Here is a 22,042-nt window from a genome sequence, read left to right as displayed (position 1 = left end):
AGCGCATAGATGAACCCACACCACATTTCTCAATGGAAAACCCAAACTCAGGACCTAAGTAACTCAGTTTAAAACTCCATGACGAGTTAAAAGAAGGTCAACCAATGATAATTGGTATGTAACAAAACCATATATATTTTAAAACTTGTACTAAAATGGAACATGTTAGTACAAGCAATTCCGTAGCTGCAGTATCATTGCTTCCTGCAAAATAAAAGCTTCAAGAGGGGCTGTTGTACAAAAATAGACTTCTTATTTAGCAAATGGGATTAAGCAGAATAATGTTTAATGAAATGATAATATCTAATCCATTATCTTTTGACAAACAATTGGACAAGTATTTGTATAAGGCAAAAATAATAAATAAATAAATACACACAGGTATATCAAATCTTATATATGTTACAGCAAGAATTTCCACCCATCCTGAAAGGATTTGCTGCTGCTACCTGCAGCCTTTCAAGAGGTAGGAAGAAGGACTAGAAAAGCTGTTGTTGCTTGAGCAACATTTTTCAGTTTCTTTTCCCTTTCCAGGTGATCCACATTCACTGAAGTCGAGTGTACGCCTCTCACTCTGCAAATAAACAGATAATAGGAAAGTTAAAAATTTCAGTCTACAATTAACTCTCATGACTAGTAAATTAACCGATGAGCAGATTCCTAATTTTTCATGTTGATGTTGTGACTGGAAACAGAATTTGAGAAAGAAAACACTAGACTTTTGGCACATGCCTAACATTCTTATGGATATGAATGTCGTTCAGAATAAAATGGGGAAGTTTAAAGTCAAGAAGATTACAGGGATAGGTGTCATTCTTTTCAGAACAAACTTAAAAAGGAAGAACAACAGTATTTTCCTCTCAAGTTCATTTCCAAAAGGAATATAAAAAGATTGGGAGGCAAAGGTGCTTAAATTTCTGAAAAACTGCATAGTTAGTATATCTGAAAAGTGAAAACACATAAATGAAACTGCATAGTGATGACATGTGAAAACACATACATAAATTAGCATAGGATATTAAAAGATATCATAACTGGGGACAAGATTGTTTTGCAATCATCTTGACATTGGGATTGGACATACCATAGCATTTGCTGACAAAAGAGAATGATTTTCATCTGCTTTCTGGTTTTTGGAGTTCCTCCCCCGTAGGATTGACTCTGGAGTATCACCTCCCAAGACCTCCTGGGCATCTGCAAATGCTCCTGCAGTCTGCTCACTCAATTGCTTCATCAATCCAATAGCATCATAGCTTCTGTCACCTGGGCTCATAAACAGTGCAAGATCCTACGAAGTTTCGAAGTACATAAATAAGAGCCCGGATTTGAACAGAATAAAAGAGCAAACATAAAGATATTAGAGTCTCATCGTAGAATGCATAATGTAATCTCCAAAATCCTATTTACCTCAAAAGTAAGTTCATTATCAAGTCTCGGGCTTGACAGGAAAGGGGTGAAGATCCATGGAGATTTCCAAGCTGAAGGAGATTCAATACTCCTTTTATAAGGTGTTTCTCCAGATCTGTGGAGAAACAGGATCAATGCACCGTTAACTTTGCAGGACAGAAATGCTGTGGAAAGGGTATTGGAAAAACAACAAAAGAATATAAAAGAACAGCAACTATCTTACATGCTTACAGTCTCAGCTCCAACTCCATTTCCTGAAGTCTCAGCTGAGTTCTCCAAGGCAGTTGATGTGGGAGCAGATTGCATTGATGTAGTGATAACAAAAGTACTTCCATCCTTCTTTCCACGTATACGAGGAGAGCAAATAACAGAGAAACATGAAGTCTCAAATGAAGATGAAACAGAACCTTGGTTTGATGCAGCTTCGATCCGTCTAGCATACTGATTTCCTAAAGCTTTATTGCTTAGATTTGTAGCTCTGTCGGAGTTGGCTCCAAAACGATCAGGAGAAAAGAACAGATCACTTGCATTAAGTTCAACTAGAACTCCAGAAGGCTGTTTTATCTGAAACAAGCAGAGCATAAAAGTTATTTCCAATTAAAGGATTCTCTGTCGAATAAGTTGAATGGGTCTTGCAAGCATACGTAAATCAACACAGGCAGTTGTCATAACCACATTAAAACTGTGCAAGAATTTTAAACGTCAACATCAAATTTAGATTGACTTAAAAAGATGTTACAGTATCATGCAACAAGAGTAGAAGAGTGTAGAGCGCCATCACTTTAGAAAAAAATGGAACAAAGGACATACAGATAGTGAAGATCTTGAATGGAAAGGAAGGAATTTCGTAACATCCAGCTCCAGTTTTTTGATTGGGAAAATTTTCATTGAATTTTAGTCCACATATTTAAGTAGCAATTTAACTTTAAAATGTCTATTTTAATAATTTTTTTTTTGATAAAGACCTTAATGAAATAATTTTTAGCCACACAAATTTCTATCATTCATTTTAGACCACAAGTTTTAAAAGTCTTCCTTTCTTTCTTAAACACCGAGCCGAGTCAAACTACCTCCCATAAAATAGGACGGAGGGAGTATTAAATGGTAATGCTAATATTGATACCACCACCACTCTCAGAAAACACAAAGTGGTGCCAAAAGGAAACAAAATGACTTGATTCACCTTTCCAATTGCATCATTGGCTCCAATCCTTTTGCCCTCCCTTGTTCCTTGATCTTTATAGTGGACTTCACCTCCATCTAACTGTCTCCCAGAAGTTCCACAGATTGAATGTCCATTGCATCCCTTGTCCTCCTCCTTTCGTCCATCTTCAGTTGGATTTATGTTTTCTTTATCTTCATATGAAGCTTGCAGTTCAACAGTTTGATCAGTAGTTAGGGAAGACATTGCTTTTTCATTTGCAGAGTCGTCAAACATAACATCTAGACGAGAAAAATCCTTAGCCAGATTAGAAAATGATTCTCGACGGAGATCACTTTCAAGCTTCTTTCCACATCGCTTTTCTGATAAAGGTGACACCAAATCACGGTGTCGCTTCTTTAATATAGAAGGTGTACTTGTGAAAGTTTTGGCAGCACTTCTCAAGACGGCATCTGGACTACCATCTCTTTTTGGTGAATCCCACAACCTAAATGGAGTAAGACAGTTCACAGAAGTCATCATCAACTGACGTATGCCAAGAGGACTGAACTCTTGCTGTGTATCTGTACCAGATTGTATAAGATCACAACTGAAAAATGGAACATCCAAGCTCGGAAAACGAGGCGGCTCATAGCACAAGGCTCCACCATCCTTCTTCTCTTCTTTTACAGCTGAATTTCCATTTACCATCGGACATGTTTGAATAGTATTTGAAGAAGTTGAGCCAAAATCATTCACAGAAACTAGCTGTACAGAATCTTTTGTTTGATCCAGTTGGTCTTTCAGGAGAGGATCATCCATTATGTTGTCACAAGGACTATCAGATTCAATGGGATATGGAAAACTATCACATTTACTTGTCTGGGACTCATGAGCTGGATGCGGAGGATTATGAAACTGATTTGAGGCAATACCAAACATGAATGAGCTTTGCTCTGAAGAAAACTGTGAAGGAACAGAACATGGTTGGCAGGATGAAGTTCCCATAACATCTGAACAGAGAGGATTGCAATTTTCTATGGACATATTTCCACCCTCAGAGATCTGATAAATCAAAGAACCCGCAGTTTCATCTACACCATTCATAGCAGTTTCCGAAGGGAAGCATTGAGGAATTTCTGCCTCAGGGTATACCATTCTGAAACCCTCCACAGAAGTAAACATTTCATTCGGCTGGTGTAATCCCACAACCATGCTCCCATCATTAGTCGTTTCGAACTTCATTCCATTCTGCTGTGGAAAGGATACCATGTCATGATTCTCAGTACCAGTTAGACACTGCATGAAGAGACCTGAAGAATCCTGCATCAACTCCAGAGGAGAAACATTTGGTATGTCATCTGGATTAAACTGCCAATCTTTTCCCATTGATGTTGCCCAGTCATGTGAAAAGTTATGCTCCAGGAGCTTGGATTCGGCAAGTTCACTGGGCACTTCTTCCACTGAAAAAGTAATATCTTCAAAGGCTGGGGTATAGTATTCAGAACACGGTGCTGAACTGGCGCTTGGGTCCTTCCTGTAATTTGAATCCTCCAGCAATTTGCTCTCCTCTCTTGTATGTGCAAATGTGTTGCCCATATCACTTGTAGATTGGGAACAACCAGCAAGATTTGAACCTTGACTGCATTCTGAAACTTCCTCCATTTCTGTTCCTTCTTTACGAACACTATCATCTTCACTGCTCTGTTGCAACTTTATCGAAGAACGGATTGATTGGTTCTGATGGTTGACAATAGGCAGAGCAGGGAACTGAGCAAGTGGTGCTGATGTCAAAAACGTGTCCAATTTCTTTTTGACAGAACTATTCCAGTGATTTTTAATGGCATTATCTGTCCTGAAAAATCATAGAAAAATCTTTACACGTCATATAAAATAGTGAAGGAATTCTCAGTGTAACAACTCAAAGGGAAAAATAAACCAAAAGAACTCTTGTTCTATACAAAGAGAGTGGCTGACAGCTTCAAAGTACCTTCCGGGTAAAAATTTCGTCAACTCCGCCCACTTGTTCCCATAAATTTGATGGGCATGAACGAGAGTCATCTCCTCCTCTTGAGTCCAAGCTTCCTTGTTTATTCCAGGATTTAGATGATTGTGCCACCTGAAAAGATCACTCTTAAAAATTATTGTAACATATTCACAAATAAAAGTGAAAATATGAGTTTTATTCTTGGAGAAATTGTCACTTGATTTGAATTATGGCAAATAAAAGAAAATTCAACACAGATGGCACCACAAAACTTCTATATTCTTCCACTGGCAAGGATTCCGTTGACATACATTTCTTGAATTTTAGTGGGATTTGTCCAAACATTAGTTGAAGAACAGCGTCTAACACTTAGTGAAAAGGGTTTAGATGGAAAACAGCAATTAAGTAGGTATAAAAGAAAATTAATGCTCATCTGGAGTTTAGAGTTCTCATGTAAACTGAATGAGAAAAATTAGAAAGCTGAAACCTCACAAAGCTCTCGGAACTTTATTCACAAAAGAAATCTAGGGAAACTGAAACCATATTTAAGTAAAAAGAAAAGAAAGAAAAACAAAAGAAAGCGATACATTACATGTATACCATTTAGGAAAACAAAAGAATCAACTTGCTTACCTTTCCCTACATTGTTTTCCAATACGTCCTGGCAAATGTTGAGCAATGGTGGACCACTTTTTGGGGCCATATTTCTTAACTAATTCACCTATGACTTCATCCTCCTGGAAGTCAAGAAGTAAAATAGTTAGTAGCAATATAAAATACATGGATGCTGCGTGTTCCACATAACCATGTATTATTAAAGCATATGTATTTACCTCTTTAGACCATGGACCTTTGACAAGTTCAGGATTAAGAACCTTCTGCCACCTGTGCAAGCATTGTACATCAGTCCGGTCCTTAAAACATTCCGCTGCACAGAGTAAACTTCTCAAATCAGTAAATTCCCAAATGCAGAAGTAGCAATAAGCTGATATTATATAAATAATTTCTGCTATAATGACTGCATGTGTCATAGAACTTCAAATGCAGTTGTAGGTAAAACAATTCAAAGGCAGCATATATATTTCATAACAGGGAAAGACGGATGCCTCGAAAAAAAAATCCAGTAAATATTTCTGAGGAAAATGATAGTGGAGAAAGGTTAAACACACTGGGAAGGAAAATTCATTTAACTAGAACATCTCTAACCCAATGCAAACGATTTATGGTGGTGTCAGAAAATATATGACTAACAAGTGAGCATGAACAGTTGACGCAGAAGACAATAGCCGGTGAATCCCAAGCTAGAGTTACTCCAAACAGACAAGGTTTAGCTCATCCAGAACAAATGTTTTTCTGACTTAGTGCTGCTATTAAGATGCGCAAAAAAGTGGGTACTTACTGTCAAATGGAAAACACTGAGAATTTTCATTAAAAGAGAAGTTTCACCCCTTGCAATATGAAATCCTTATTCTCTTTAAAAGCTCCTTCGAGCACATTTCTGCGGTGAATCTCAAAGACTCGATAAGTATAAACACACCATATCCTTGTTCCTAAAACAGAACTATCTCCCTAGGAGGACCTCTAGGTCTTATTCTAGAGCTTTGATTAACTTCCAACCCAAAGTAAATGTTGATTTCTGCGGGCTTGACCAAATTTGAGATAAGAACATGCTTTTGGGCCAAATTTTCACTTTTGCATTATTTTTACTCATTCCATCTTCAACAACCAGTAAATGTGTCCTACACGTTCAACAGCTGGATCTTTGTTTCTTGAACTAAGATTGACTTTTTCGTTCAAAGTATATGTTGAATCTAAGCATAAAAGTAGGTGAGGTCTTTTGTCCTGAAACTATGACTTAGCACATTATAGTAGGTCAAGACAAATAGAAGCACCAATGCACACGTCACCAAAAGAGTTTGTGCAAGATGATTAGAGAAACAGTTCTGTTCACAGGAACTGACAAATAACTTTTACTTCATGTGTCCATAAAATGACCAGTTGATCACTTCATCTAAAAAAAACTCGAGTTATTGTATTACATCAGATTAGCTTTAATGTCTCCTCAAGTGTGATCTACTTAGAATAACATATTTTGTCAATTCAACTGCGGAGATAGTCCTGTACTCCTGTTAAAGTGGTGAGATAACATTGCCAACAGCATCTTGTGTAAAAGGTGAAAGATCTGCAGTATGCTCCGCGAATGTCAAGCACATTAGGTTAATAAATAACAGGATGAGGCAGTGTGTTTACCTATCTTTTTCCAGTTTTTCCCCTTAAAACGTTGGACAGCTTTGCATAGAGTATCATCCTGAAAGGAAAAAAGGATTTATGTGGTTAGCAATATAAAACAAAAAAGCTGAAATCTGTACTGAATTTGATGAAACTCCACCACATAAAAAATTGTATAAAATGAGAATCAAAACATAGGGATTGCAGAAGGACATCGAAGTCAACAACTGATGCAAATAAAACTTTAAATAGACGCCCAATCAATAGCCATCTTGCACATAGACCACTTCTGATGTTCTTCCTACATAGTGACATATCCATCAAATTAAATCCTTGACCATTACGCAGATCACCAGATTCAAATTGGGTATCAATGATATGTATAGATCCAGAGAAGTTTGCTATATACCTCTTAGAGAAAAGGGGGGAACCAGATATTCTTGTGCTAAATTTATACAAGTAAAGGAGGCTATAAGCAGTTGATGGGTAGGAAAGTGGACAAAAACACTTATCCCCAAATATATCACTATGCCTGTCTGCTTCCTATGTGATACAAGTAAAAGAATGAAAGATGTTTTGAGAGCTCATTAGCTGCAACACATAAACACAAGTTTGTATGTTTATACTTACTACTTCTTTGGACAAACTGAAAGACACAATGTTGATAATCTATTTTGAGCTCCTACATAATACAGTAACTATACAGACTATAGGATAACTATCTTTTTTTATCACACGCTATACATATCGGTATTTTCTTATCTGCATTGATTAATTTTTGTTACTTATTAACAAAGGATATTCCCGGGCTGACTTTTTGAGGAAACAATTCCCAGGAACAGGAATCATACAAATTCAGATATTTTTGTGAATATGAAACGAATACCCTAAACCTATTTAAAGTTTCAAAACATGTAGCAGCTAGTAGTCATCACCAGTGCGATCTCAGAGTAGGATACTCTTTTATTAAATGCATGGACAAATCAACTATACCACAATGCCAAACATGTTGAAAGCAGAGATGTGAATCCTCTAATATATTCTGCTTTATGAGGATTCATCATAATTTGATGCTACACTCCCTTTTCTACTTGTACTTGGACCTACACCTCATAGACAGGGACAAGAAATTTTAATTAGGTACCACCATTCCAACCTGAGAAAAATTTCCCATTCTTGAAATGGATTACCACCCTCTCCCAACAGAGAAAAAGAAAAGTTTGTGTACAAGTAGAAAGGAAACGAAAATATGTTTAAGAAAATAGCAACTTGAATGCATAAAATTTCTACTTGTTCTCGGCCGAGGAAGTGCCAACTTACTTCTTCAGGAGTCCACTGCCCCTTTGTGGAACGTCTCGTTGGACCACTAGTTCTCCTGTTAACATTAGCACCAGATGAGTGAGTAGTTCAACATTCCACTGACTATTTGAATGAGATTTACCAGAGTAGACTACATTCGAACTAAAATTCATCTAAGTAGCCTTTTAATGTTCTGTCCACTAAAAGACTATATCTGAACTCAAATTTCATCTTAATAGCCTTTTAATGCCCTGTCCACTAAAAGACTGAAGAGTTTCTGTAACACAACATGAAAAAGATTCAATACAGAAAGATGCACATAATCGCATAATGGCACTTTAAAAATGACACAAAAGAAGCAATAGTCCAGTGCTTTGAAAATTACCCATGCAAAGGTCGAACTCTTTGGTAACTACTGCTAGTGCCATCTGACGGAGTGCTGATTCTATCACTTTCCATGGTTGTTTGACACAAAGACAAATCTGCATAACCCAACACCCAAAGGTCGATAATTTTCTCCAGAATGTCTTCTCCAATTCATTATATGCCACCCTAAGATGTGGGCTCTCCTACCTGATCTTACGACAAAATGAGAGGATAAGGTCAGAGCAAATTACAACGTAATGGTGCTAAAAAGCATGAGATATATTAAAGAAATAAGAACCCTTAATAACTACAGTCAGTTTTCATCTATGTAGCTCAAGACTCTCCAAAAATGTTCCTCCATCCATGTCGAGTCCTCCAAAATGCACTACTCTTGAAGGATCCAAAACACGCCCGTAAGCATTTTTGAAGAGTCCGACCAACCTAGGTTTTCATTGTTACCACAATCACTGGATTGAGGGCTTAGTACAGACAAATTCGGGGAAAATATACACAACCAAAATCAACAAAATCACAGATTTGACTCGTCCTACCAAACATAGGTTTTCATTGATACCACCAATCACTGGATTGAGGGTTCAATAAGAATTAAACAAACAAATTAAGGTAAAATACACACAACCAAAATCAGCAAAATAAACAGAAATCCCAAAGCAAGATAAACAAAAAGAAACTAATAAAATGAGCAAACAAAACAATCTGATCAAATTAGGGTTCAAGATACCATCTTTTAACAACAAAAAAAAATAAATCAAACTTTACAACTACCCAAGTACCAAGAAATCATAAATTAACAAATCCAACCATAAAAAACACAAATTCAATTCAATCAAACCCAAAAACCAAAATAAAATTTATATACAATCACCCATCATACGAAAATCAGCACTTACCGAACACAACTTCAAAATATTCAACCAAACCAATGGAATAATGTGAACAAAACACATTTGCAGATCGATCCCAAACACGATTAAGAAGAACAAATTTGAAGATCTAGAAATGAAGTGATGAAATTTAGTGAGAGAAATTCTAGAGAGAGAAAGAGAGAGTGTTTTTGTTGGAAGAAAATAATGAGGAAAAAAACGGTCTTTTAGGAATTCAAATGTTAAAGAGGGCGGACAAGTTATTCGAAAACCCTATTAAGGTTTCAAAAATATAGTGAGACTGAGTCAACGGTAGATGATGTGTGTGGGGAATAATCTCAGCCGTTCGATTGATTTTATATTTGGTAAATTTTCAAATATTTTCAATACTAACGGGCAAGTTTGCACCTGCTACATATGCTTTAGCCAAAGAAATGCACTTTAATATACCTTTTTTTCTTTTTATTGTCTATTATTATTATTATTATTATTATTATTATTATTATTCGCTAGATTTTAATTTTAAAAACTTAAAATAAAATGTTTGTGGTGAAAAGAGATGTGAGCAAAGGTCTCTTTCACCACGAGCATTATTTGTACGAAGAGAGAAGCTTCAATCAACTCGACTAAAACATTCAAAATGTTAAAAAAATAAAAGAAAGTTATATTAAGCTTATGATTTCTCGGCCGATGCACACACAATCATCTTTTTTTTTTCTATTGAAGAGTCAAATTCCAGAAAAAATAGCATATAAGTTCCTTCAATAGATAAAACGATTTGATTCACTTATAATTTCAAATGATTTAATCAAGGGTTACCACACAAAGTATTAAGGTCATTTCTTCTAATTACTCTTCATTTTGATATGTCCTTTATTATTAAAAATAGAGTATAATATGATCATGATTATAAATTAAGGTCAATTTTTCTTATGTCATATCAAATTCGCATTATAAAATGAATATTGACGCAAATCAAAAGGTCTAATCACAACGATACCAAATTTTATATGTCTATTAAATTAACACTTTAAAAATTATATTAAAAAATAAAATTACTTTCCACTAGCTTTTTTCGTAACACTAAACTAACGAGAATAGAGATTTATTTTCTCCGAATCATAAAATTATTTTTTCAATAATTCGACTTAAGTACTAAAGAATGGTGACCGAGAGCTAACCATTAGCACAATAAATTAAAGGATAATCATCACCAATATGTTAAATTGTGCTAAAATTTTAAAGTTATTTTTTCGCATATTAGTATTTTTTTTAAAAAAATATCATATTAAGAAGTGTCTAATTTTATCCTTCTAATTAACTATAAATTTTAAAATATTGACTGAGGCTCTTTTTCGACCAATTTGAATAGAGCGATTTATAAGTTATAATGATTTAATTGGGACACTTACAGTCAGATTGTTATGTAATTTTTTTATTATAGATATTTTGAAATAAGTGAATTGAGTGAAATTTAAAAATTTATATTTTGCATTTTATTTATTATTAAATTGTAACTTTTTTCAACAGCATTTGATGATTAAAAATTTCTAATGACGTGGCTAAATTAACAATCAAATTTTTAACACTTTAGTCATTGAGATATTAAAATGCATTTGTTCACTTTCAATGAATTCTTGTTAAAAATAAAACGAAATTATTTATAGTTAAAAGATAGAATTAGAAAATATTTGGATCGAAATAGAATAAATAAAACTATCTGAAACTCAAAATGCAAATTGTTTAGTTTATTTTTTATACTAAAAGAGAGTTTCCAACAAAATCAAAATACCTTCCTTTAATTTCTAGAGATTGTTAAAATCTATTTCAGATTTCTTTTTGACCCAAAATATAATTGTTATCCTCTTTTAAATTCTAAAACTTGTCTCAAACTTTAGTATTTTACATTATAATTAAAAAAATAAGACACAAGATTGCCAATAAACATAATTATAGTTTTTTCATAAAATTATGATAATAGATAAGGATCATATTCACATGAAAAAAATGAACTAAATCGAATTTATTTGAGTTTTATTTTACATTTTTAAAAATTAATAGTATTTTGTTTGATTTTTTATTTTTGATTTCATAGAAATGAAAAAATAATTAAGCCGGCAAATATATTCATACTTTGTAATTATATATTCTACTATAATTATACATACATAGTAGATTATTTTTTATGAACAATTTTAAATACGGGTATATGTTTTTATCAAATTTTAGCAGGTGTTTGTTTCCTAATTTTTTTCCCTTTTATATATCTTATTTTTTGGTTTTATTTTTGTGCCAAGTGAATCCAATCAAACTTATTCAAACATCTATGGATAAATATTAGGAATACTATAAGATAAAATAAAAATAGAAGATTACTTTGCTAAATTTGATTCAAATAAATTTCATTCACACAAATTAAACGTTATTCGAAAAAAAATTGTTACAGTATTATAATATAATAAATAAGAAATATCATCAAAGGAAGATTTTTAGTAGATATATGGATAAATTAAAACAAACAATTTTAAGTAATAATGTAAGGTTAACACTACACATCCAACTTCAACAAATTAACCAAAAAAAGCAAATTATATGGGACTCCATAAATCACACTTTGTTTGAATGATTATTATGTATTTTTATTGTATTATATTTTATCGTGTCATCACATTAGATTTTTGAATCTTTTCATTACTATATGGATTGAATTTAAACCAAATGATATAAATAAAATATTAAATAATAATTAAAATAAATATTATAGTTAAACTAGTAATACAATATATAACTGTAATATTCTAAACTAACAATATACCTTGGTGTTTCAAGTAAGCTCTAGCAAATTCAAAAAACAACACAAATATTTCTCTTTTTTTCTTTTTGAGATATTACATAATTTAGATCCAGTAAAATATAATGGAATTGATTTCGCTAGATAAAATTTGTTGTAGGTACAATTTAACCATGTCGGATCTCCTTGGTCATGTATCTCTTCTTGAACGAGGATTACTTAGCACATAAAAGATAATGTTTATTATCTATTTCACCAGCTATTTTTGATAAAATTTATTCGTCTAGAATCAGACATATTATGTAGAGAATTTCACACATTATTTTTTAATGTCAAATCCCTCCATCATTCGAGCAAACAACAAACTTTGCAAAGGGCATCTACACCATGTTTTAGATATAACATAAGCTCAAATTCTTATACAGAGAAATCGCGGTCGAAGATGAATCTAATAAATCAAATTAACAACACCAAGTTTTATGACATTGTTAAGGCCTAATTTATTTGTGACCCCTTAAACTTAGCACAAAATTTCACTTAAACACTTTAAGTAGGCGATGTTCATTTTAGACACCTCATGTAAGATTTTGTTGTGTCATTTTGACACTCTTTTGCCAATCAACAAAAATATATGAGGTGCGTGTATTACACTCGCGAATGACGTGTAAAGTGACGAATTAAATAACGACATTTGTCAAATATAAAAATAAATTTTAAGTATAAATATAAAATAACCAATAACTAAATGACACGTGAATTTTTACCCAAATAATTTTTTAAAACAAATTAAATCAATAAGTTTTCTACATGACCCCCTCCCTCTCCCTCCACTGTCTTCTCCAAAAACCCATACCCATTTACAGAAATAACTGCCCCTCGTTTCCCAACCCCATTGTCTTCTTCAAATACCTCCGTCTTTTTTTTTGCTAAAACATTTAGAAACAACTACATATTCTTCCTTTTTTATTAGTATCTTCTAATAAAAAAATTAATGATATATTAAACCCTTTTCCTCTATATAAAGATGCATTAGAGGGTTGATTAGGCGTCGCTTTTGCGACTATTCCCACCGCATCGGATAAGAAAGAGATGGATACTGATCTTCTGAACTCTCTAGTCTCTAATTATTTCATTTTTTTTCTTTTTTTACTTTAATTAGCAGGTTTATGATTCACTAAAAAATTAAACTCACTCCTTTTTAAATATTAAGTTCTTTTAAGAAAGAATCTAATGAATATTTTAATATTAAATTTTGAAATGGATCTATTTCTAAATTTTTAAAATAATTTTCATCATTTTTCATCGTTTTACTGTATAAGTTTGCAAAATGATGGCTGAAAATAGAAAACAAGAAAAAATTAATTAAAAAAAATGACTAAATAGATTTTTTACGCGCGCTCAATAAGTGTATTATCCTCACTAAATCATGTAAGCAAAAATTATCAAAATGATACAGCAAAACCTTACATAAGCTATCTACAATAAATATCACTCACTTGAAATGTCTAAGTAAAATTTGGTACCAAATTTAAAAGGTAACCAATAAAAGCTGGTCAAACTGACTTAAAAGCTGGTTATTGACTTATTTAGATGTTTGGCAATACTCAAAATAACTTATTTTAAGTTAAAAAAAAATATTTTAAGCCAAATGTTAAAAGCTGGGGTAGGGGTGTTTTTTTTTTAAGCTTATAAGCTGTTTTAAGTTGACCACATTTTTATCTTTTTGCCCTTAATATTTTTATACAATCTCCAAATTACCCACATAACCCTAACATCTCTTTCTTCTATTTTTCCCTTTTCACGTTTGGCATAGCAATGTCAGCACTTTTATCCAAACGCATAACTGCTTATTTTAAAAATAAGTTTCAGCACTTTCAAAAGTACTTTTTTAAAGCTACTTTTATTAAGCCCATCCAAACGGACCCTAAATTAGGCCCATTGTTAAATTAAAACCAAAAACATAAGAAAGCCATAAAAAAAATTATGAATGATATAAAGTTATGATAAAGTGAGAGGCAGAGAGGATAATTTATATGAGAAATATAAACGTGTGGAGGAGCTAGGGTCGCTTACATATATCTGATTATTGTGAAATGACATTTTAGAATATTCTTTTCTAATATAGTGGTTTTTGTTTTCCCAAAATTGCATACACACGCCTATACTTGCTTAATATGACAGTTTTGTTTTGACAAAAATGTATAAAAAGCAAATGTTGTTTACTACTATTCTGTTCATATTTATATATATCGTTGTTATTTAAGATAGATGTCTTTAATATTTATTATTTCATATCATAAAAATAAGTGTATAAAAAACATGTTCATTAGCTATATTAGCTAATCAAAATAAATTAATTAGTGTTAGTTTATTGAAAAAAATAAACTCAAAAATATACTTAATAAGGATATAACAGTAAATTTACTTAGTTTCTTAATAGGCGTAAAACCTAAAATGATAAGTTGATAACAAATAAATAAAATCAGAGCGAGTATAAAAGGATATTGTTTCTTTTTAAACAAATTTAATTAGAGATGTGTATTATTAAATTAATCTTATTATTAATTTTTTGAAACTCTAATTTTAATTAGTTTAAAATACTTGTTAAAAAAGAATCAAACAATATAAATATTAATCGACATTTCGGGATTGGACGTCTAATAATAGTCACATCAAGTCCTCCTCTTATTCAAAATAGCTTGCGAGAGAAATACTACTGATTATTCATGAAATAAGGCTTTAAAAAGAAAATAGTATCATCTTCGAGAGGTGAATATTTTTAAATTATATTGATATAAAAAAATTATAATATATAACAATACTTTTCATATAATCTTTGAATAGCTAAATTTTAATGGGTAAATATTTGACCAATGTATAATTTGACCCTAGACTGTACTTGTCTAATTTAAGTACAACAACTGAGGAAAAAGAAATACTGAGATATTTTGTGTTCCTTATTAAATTTCATAACGATGACTATGAATATTTTAAATTTATTTTCGGTCTTTAATTTTAGATACAAAAAATATTTTCAAAACTGAAGTCATATTATATGAGTATTTAGGGCCCGTTTGGATGGGCTTAATAAAAGCAGCTTTAAAAAAGTACTTTTGAAAGTGCTGAAACTTATTTTTAAAATAAGCAGTTATGTGTTTGGATAAAATTGCTGAAGTTGCTATGCCAAACGTGAAAAGGGAAAAATGGAAGAAAGAGATGTTAGGGTTATGTGGGTAATTTGGAGATTGTATAAAAATATTAAGGGCAAAAAGATAAAAATGTGGTCAACTTAAAACAGCTTATAAGCTAAAAAAAAAAAAGCACCCCTACCCCAGCTTTTAACTTTTGGCTTAAAAAATTTTTTTTTAACTTAAAATAAGTTATTTTGAGTATTGCCAAACAGTTAAATAAGTCAAAAATCAGCTTTTAAGTCAGTTTGACCAGCTTTTAAGCTGAGCCAAACAGACTCTTAATATCACTAAACCTATATTTAAAAAAAAAAGTGAAAAAAGGTTACAAAATCTCCAACTAAAATGAAGCCAGTTGATTCTACAAAGCAATTTAATTTGTCACTTTTCAATCAAAACCAAACAGTGTTTCCTTCACATTTCGATTATCAAGAGTTAATTTAACTATTTATGGAAGTGAAATTAAATTGGACTATTTAATATTCTAATATTTAAGTTTAAATATTCTTAAACCAAATGAAAAATATGATAAATGGCAGTACTTCTCATATCAATGTGGTTAATTCAACTCTCTAAACACAGAACTCTAAAATATAATCTAGTGATGCTATAAATATAAAAAAAATACTTGCAGACTGATTTTCTTCTATTTATGTGATTATAGAGAAACCACTCCTCTAAATGCCCTAGTATAGAACCCAACAAAGAAAAAGCATGGAGACACATTTAACAAAGTTAAAAGTAAATATATCACTTCTGACTAAGGAACATTGAAAATGTAAAACATAAGCTATTTTATGATATTGTGACATAAATTAAGGCACAAAATTGCAACACATTACGATGATGAAAGTATATCATCGTAGTAATGTGGAACAAGATACGTTGAGAGAATTCATCGTAAATGGTACAAAAGATGGAATTCCTCATGACCTAGTTTTCTGGAATTTGTTCGGGCGTCCACCAAAATCATTACCCCTTCCACGCGAATGCTTCCCACCTCTGTTGAACCTTCCTCCCCTATGTTCATGAACAACAACAATAGTATCAAGCAAGGGATAACAAGTTCTCAGTTGTGGCTCTACATCACTCATTCAAGTGGGCAATCTCACATCATAATAGAATATCTCAACAATCATTGATGCATGCACTTTCATCTTTTAGTTTTAGTTTTGTGGGTACTTGAGCTTGACGATACAAGAGTTTATTATTCTAAGCACCAAAACACTGGACCTCATAACCTAATATGTGCTTTGAACGAACCCAGAAACTACAACAGCAACCAAGTAACATGTATCTATGGTTATCTTGTTTCACTAACTCGCACATTAGAGGGATCATATAACTTAACATGTTTATTGAGAAAGAATGTAGCAGAATAACATTATGACAGCTAAGGCTTACCTTCCCCTATTCCCTTTAAAGTCACGGCGTTTTTCCTGCTGGCCATTACGGAACATAGTCCAGTATTCCCTCTCAGCATCACCTGATTAAAAAGACACGCACAAGTAATTATCTCGTTACCGAGGCGATTCACACACAAAAAGATGAGATACAAATAATGAAAATGAAATAAATTAAAGAAAATAAACTGTGTTAATTGAAGTGCGGAGTCATTAACAAAGGTTTATTGCACAAATAAACATTGGCCAATTGATAATATCAATGCAACTCTAGATATAGAATAAAAGCACCCACCAGTAACAGGGTCCAAGGCAGCAATGAAATTTTTCACCGCCAAACCACCTTCCTCAGCAAGTACACCAGCAGCACGTGCTTCCTGTGCAGCCCCTTCACTTTCAAACCTTATATATCCTGATTCTGCTCCAATCGCGAAATCGATGAACTGCACAAGAAAACCCATGAAACTACAAATGTCACACTATGCTTTCCTGATGCATTTACAGTTTTATTCGACCTAGATATCCTGATCTTAAACAACTTCCAGGAAAAACAACCATTATGGAAATGTGGAAAGAAACCAGAAAAACATGGTATCATGTCACTGATACACAAGTATTCTCTAACTTCTTTGAGAAAGGTATTTAGGTCCTTAATACACAAATATGCAACTAAAATAACTTTTTTAACAGTTTCATTAATATAATATGAAATCCCAGCAAAATGCCAAGTAAATTAATAGATTTGGATTGCTAATACTTCTGTTCCAAAATCGCAACTGATTTAATGGGCACAAAGAGAGTTTATCCAAGCAGGAAGAAAACAACAACATTCATTTTGCTAATCCAACAGAAGGATAAAAAAGAGACAGCAATAAGTAATATGAAGAAATTACCCTAAGAACAACATATATATAAAGCAAAATTATTTATCAAAAGAAAAACATATATAGAACAAACTATGCATACATCATTAGAATGAAGAAGTATCAAATGAATAATTAAGGACAAATTTTACCTTTACAGTACCAAATTTTTGGAATACGCTCTTCAGGTCTTCACGCATAACGATATCTTTGTTATCCTTGCAAGCAGCAATGGATAATTTTTCTCCCGCTGAAGCTTGCTCATCATCTTCAGTTGGAGTGTCCATGGATTTCTCGGCAACTTCAGGATTCTGAACATCAGTCTCCCCATTCCCATCCTCTGCATCTTTTTTATCACCCTTCTCAACATTCTCATCATTGTCTCCATCTTTAATACCTTCTGGGATCTTCTCATCTGTCATTTCAACATTGTCTTTTGTTGTATCTTTATTGCCTCCTGTTTCAGGAGCACTTGCGCTTTCAGTAGCCAGTTCATGATTACCATTCTGATCTGCAGAGCTTTTAGCAGAGATCCTCTTCAACTTAAATGCAATGATCAAGCCCTTTGGATAGCTGCCACCATCACATCTATTGAGTTAATCACATGCCTAGCGTGCTAATAGAATGTCAATTATTGAGGACTACTTAACAGAAGTATTATACTCACTCTAGCTCCGAATTCGAATTATTTTTACTATTTGGACCACTACGAGGATGGTTTTGCTCAACTTCTTTCTCTTCAATGGCTCTTTCAACATCAAATTCTTTCCTGAATAACCACAGATCAGCAGTATCTATGAGGAATCATTAAAAGGAATTGATTGGAACAACTACAGTTTAAAACAATGAAAACTTATAGTTCAAAGCAGTGGCCATCAAAATGAGACATATCATCCCACTGGAATCAAGTCATGGTCATAATCTACCATTGTTAAATAAAAACATATCTTATTACTTACTTAAAAGTGAGCTACAGGTTACATAGCCAAAGTTTGGACACGTTTAATAGAAAGAGCACATTTCATAACTTATGAACCCCCTAGGACAGCAAATCTCAGACAAATAGAAAATAAGATCCCGCCTCTAGGGTTAAGCTCAAATTGCAACCATTGAAGGACTTGACTTAATTCGCAAGTTTGAGCGGCGTGCCAAGTGAATGAAGTCTGGTATTCAGGTGGGGAAGGATGAAGGGAAGGCTCATTATCCCAATTTTCAGAGGCTGCAGTTGATATCAAGGGTAGACTGCAGATTGATTTCTCGATCAAAAGAAACTAAAATATAAGATCCATAGTTCCCCAGAACAAACATTAATAGATTATGCACCATGGATTACTAAGCCCTAATGACGTCAATGACTCCCCATCAATGCACACAGGAGGCCAAAATAAATGATATCCTATCCCCCCACCGCAATTTCCATTGAGCAAGTGTTGGATTTGTTTAAACAAGACATTATGAGTTTGAGAAACAAATACATATATTGAAAATAACGGTTGGAAGATGTTAAGAACAAAAAAATGTGTAGTAGTACTATATGTATTAATATATTCAATTTTATTTAATTGGACCTTTCACCTACCTCTGTTCCCTTACTCTTGTTATTATTATAATGCTAGTATTACCTTTCCACCTATGATAGTCGTTCCTTTTACATGGTAATGTCTATATTGTTAATGTCAGTACTTCTCTTTCTTCAATATTTTCCTTATAGCTTTTGACCCTTGCATTTCTTTCAAACATGTTCTGAGAAACAACTTACTTGAGCCAAGGCTCCAGCAGAAACAACCTCCACCCCACAAAGGTAGGGTAGGTTTTGTGTACACCCCACCCTCCCCACACCTCATATGTGAGAATACACGGGGTATGCTGTTGCTTGGACCTTTGCAACTACCAAACCAGTAATATTGCGATACAGCAAGGGTGAAACAAAAAGCAACAGGTGGAGCATGTAAAATAGGCGCAGCAGTCCTTTAGTAAATATGGTTCAATATTGTAAAAGGAAGCCCAGCCAACCAAGCAAAAATATAGATCATACAAGAGCAAAAAAACCACCACATAGTAGGTCTCTAAGAGTAAGCAGCATCAGCTTCCCTCCCCTACTCCTCATAGCCAAAATAATGTTTTCGTTTCAAAGATAGACAAATCATTGAAGGCAAAAATCCACCAATGCATGAGAAGTGTTTGTAATGTTAGTTGTTCATACAGATAGCATGCCACTAGAAGTTGTTAACTCTAAAATAACGTACAAACCAAAATGCCCCCTATTGTCAGAGAATTGAAGGACCATAGAAAAATACCATTGTACTCCTAAATTACTATGGTTTCAGCCAATGTATAATAAGCTTTGTGTCGCTCGCAAAACCAGAGGATGAAGAAGACATAGAAAAAGATTTGGAAGACTATCCCTCTTTGCATTATATAAACTATTTGGTTGGAAAGGAACTATAGATGTTTCAAAATAAGAAAACGTAGTATATAACTTGAGAAAAGATTTACTGCCTTCAAATTTTGGTGTAATACTGGATTAGTGGATTTCATGGGATCATTACAGATATAATAGGATCCAAGCCCAGATTTTCTAGGATAGTAGAGATAAGTGTTGTTCTTGGTGTTTAATCTTCATCAGTAAAATTAACTTACTAATCAAAAAACTTACTTTGGTTTCAGTTCTAATTCAACTCCTCCATAAACCAAGTTTTGCTTCACAACGTTAACCGCATCTTCCTCATTGGAGAACTCAACAAGAGCAGTGCCACAAAACATCCTTTTATCAGCTACATGACGAGGCAGTCTCACACTGTTCACCTAAAGAAGAAGCAAACAAAAATCATTGACAGGCAGCACACATTTTACCATGTTGGCCGTTCTCATTTTCGTGCAGTACCATTTTGGGATATCAATGCAAGTAATGCAAACTTCACAACGGTCAGGCAAAATTATGGATATGTCTCAAACACTGCTATATAAAATGTACTGGAACAACCAAAACAATTTCAATAGCTGCTCATCAGGTAGAGAGTGTAGAAATGTTTCTTTACAAGGAATAACCCCACACAATCTCTCTTTCTCCTTTTTAACCAATAGTTATCAGTTTTACAGATAGAATAAAGATATCAAATTTCACCATAAGTAAAGCAAGAATTAACACTTGAAAAGTAAGGCAAGAGCAAAGTTACAGAATTACTTCGCCATGCTGACCAAAGAAAGACTCCACGTCCTCCAGCTTGACACTGTATTCCAAAGGGGATGCAGCAATCGTCCTAACATCAATTTGCTCAATAACCTCCTCAGGCTTTGCAAGCTCACTGGCTCTTCCAACTTTCTTCCCTATAACATAAACCAAGTACAATCAGCCAAATTACTAAGTGATCAAAGGGACACATTAATTAGCAAAATCAAACAAGGAACCTACCATCTTCTGAAATTTTAAGAAAAGAAGAAGCTCTTAAAGCTTCAGCAACAGATTGCACGGTATCATCTGATATATCTTCTGCCTTTGCCATCCCCAAATCCAAGTGAGACCTCATCCGTGAAAATGAACATATCAAAGCTAAACTTACCACTATAAAGATGTAGTTAAGTGCAACAACATTCTTTCAATACCTCAATGATTCTACGTATACTTTTTAAACTCTCTTAGTTTCAATTTATTTGTCTTAGTTACTATCTGGACATGGACATTAAAAGGATATTTTCTTTAATGGAACTTTTTCAAATACTTCTAAATATTTTGATTAATCACTGTGACTTATAATGCTTTTTATGTACCGAACATTTGTTAGTTTGACCCTCAAAACTCCTAATCAAGCCAAAACAAATCGAAACGAATAATTTTTAAGCTTAAAGACTTCATCTTTAGCAGAAATGTCAAATAAGTCGAAGCTCAACTTACCACTATAAGTCCTTTGATTAAGTCCCAAGTACATTCTAGTGACAAAACCATATAATTCCATAGTTGGTTAAGCTTATAAAGATACAAGTTCCTGTGCATATACTTCCTCTCAACTTATTGACGCTATCACCAACATTCTTCCAAGATCTCAATAACTCTATTAAATCTTTTTCATATTTTTTTTTGGTTCAAAAATCAATCTTTAGTACAAATGACGAACAAAATCAACATGGACCCAAAAATAATCGAGTAAACAATCAGATACATATGGTTAAAAAAGGATACACCCATCTTCGCTTTCTTCCACTGATTTCCTGAGAAACCCATCTTTTGGGAGATTACTATCACTGAAGTAAAAATTAACCTTCAAGGAAATTAGTTGGAAAAAAATAATCAGATAACAATAGAACATACAGTTACATTGAAAGCAAATCATATAAAACCAAACAAACCTGACGAATGACCTTCTTGACAGTTTCTTCGTTCAAAGTTTTAGCCATTGTTGTGATGGTACAACAGAGGAGAGAAAACAAGCGTCTAGGGTTTAGGGTTTTGGAAGCACTGTTAGAAGAGAAAAATTGCGTTGATTTGA

The 22,042-nt window shown here is 33.2% G+C and overlaps 2 protein-coding genes across 3 annotated transcripts; both read right to left on the bottom strand.

Annotated features, from left to right (window-relative positions):
- Nucleotides 1–233: 233 nt before the first annotated feature.
- LOC107029117 (transcription factor MYB3R-1-like) lies at nt 234–9,561 on the bottom strand. 2 transcript variants are annotated; one of them, XM_015230441.2, is made up of 12 exons: nt 9,341–9,561; nt 8,449–8,641; nt 8,085–8,139; nt 6,786–6,843; nt 5,369–5,463; nt 5,169–5,272; nt 4,539–4,667; nt 2,591–4,403; nt 1,631–1,971; nt 1,408–1,522; nt 1,085–1,288; nt 234–574 (listed from the first exon to the last, which is right to left on the bottom strand). In XM_015230441.2, the coding sequence occupies exons 2-12, from the start codon at nt 8,520–8,522 to the stop codon at nt 446–448; spliced, it is 3,117 nt and encodes a 1,038-aa protein (XP_015085927.1). In that variant the 5' UTR covers nt 8,523–8,641; nt 9,341–9,561; the 3' UTR covers nt 234–445. The 2 variants fall into 2 exon arrangements, with proteins under 2 accessions (XP_015085927.1, XP_015085926.1); XM_015230440.2 differs by having other exon boundaries at nt 8,449–8,636.
- Nucleotides 9,562–15,996: 6,435 nt separating this feature from the next.
- Nucleotides 15,997–22,042, bottom strand: LOC107028966 (la protein 1). The gene is made up of 10 exons (XM_015230223.2): nt 21,903–22,042; nt 21,736–21,814; nt 20,971–21,120; nt 20,743–20,885; nt 20,215–20,363; nt 18,226–18,327; nt 17,711–18,131; nt 16,991–17,138; nt 16,697–16,778; nt 15,997–16,312 (listed from the first exon to the last, which is right to left on the bottom strand). The coding sequence occupies exons 1-10, from the start codon at nt 21,948–21,950 to the stop codon at nt 16,219–16,221; spliced, it is 1,416 nt and encodes a 471-aa protein (XP_015085709.1). The 5' UTR covers nt 21,951–22,042; the 3' UTR covers nt 15,997–16,218.

This window comes from Solanum pennellii, chromosome 8, assembly GCF_001406875.1.
Source record: "Solanum pennellii chromosome 8, SPENNV200".
NCBI classification, from domain to species: Eukaryota; Viridiplantae; Streptophyta; class Magnoliopsida; order Solanales; family Solanaceae; genus Solanum; species Solanum pennellii.
Note: the sequence above shows the minus strand (reverse complement) of the source record. Positions and strands in the feature narration are given on the sequence as shown.

Coding starts and splice junctions, on each gene's coding strand:
- LOC107028966 (XM_015230223.2), bottom strand. CDS start 21,950: ATGGCTAAAACTTTGAACGAAGAAACTGTCAAGAAGGTCATTCGTCAG. Junction 18,328..20,214: donor GAATTAGAACTGAAACCAAA/GTAAGTTTTTTG, acceptor GTGGTTATTCAG/GAAAGAATTTGATGTTGAAA. Junction 17,139..17,710: donor AAAAATTTGGTACTGTAAAG/GTAAAATTTGTC, acceptor TTTCTTGTGCAG/TTCATCGATTTCGCGATTGG.
- LOC107029117 (XM_015230441.2), bottom strand. CDS start 8,522: ATGGAAAGTGATAGAATCAGCACTCCGTCAGATGGCACTAGCAGTAGT. Junction 6,844..8,084: donor GGCAGTGGACTCCTGAAGAA/GTAAGTTGGCAC, acceptor TTTTCCTTTCAG/GATGATACTCTATGCAAAGC. Junction 4,668..5,168: donor GGAAAACAATGTAGGGAAAG/GTAAGCAAGTTG, acceptor TGATCTTTTCAG/GTGGCACAATCATCTAAATC.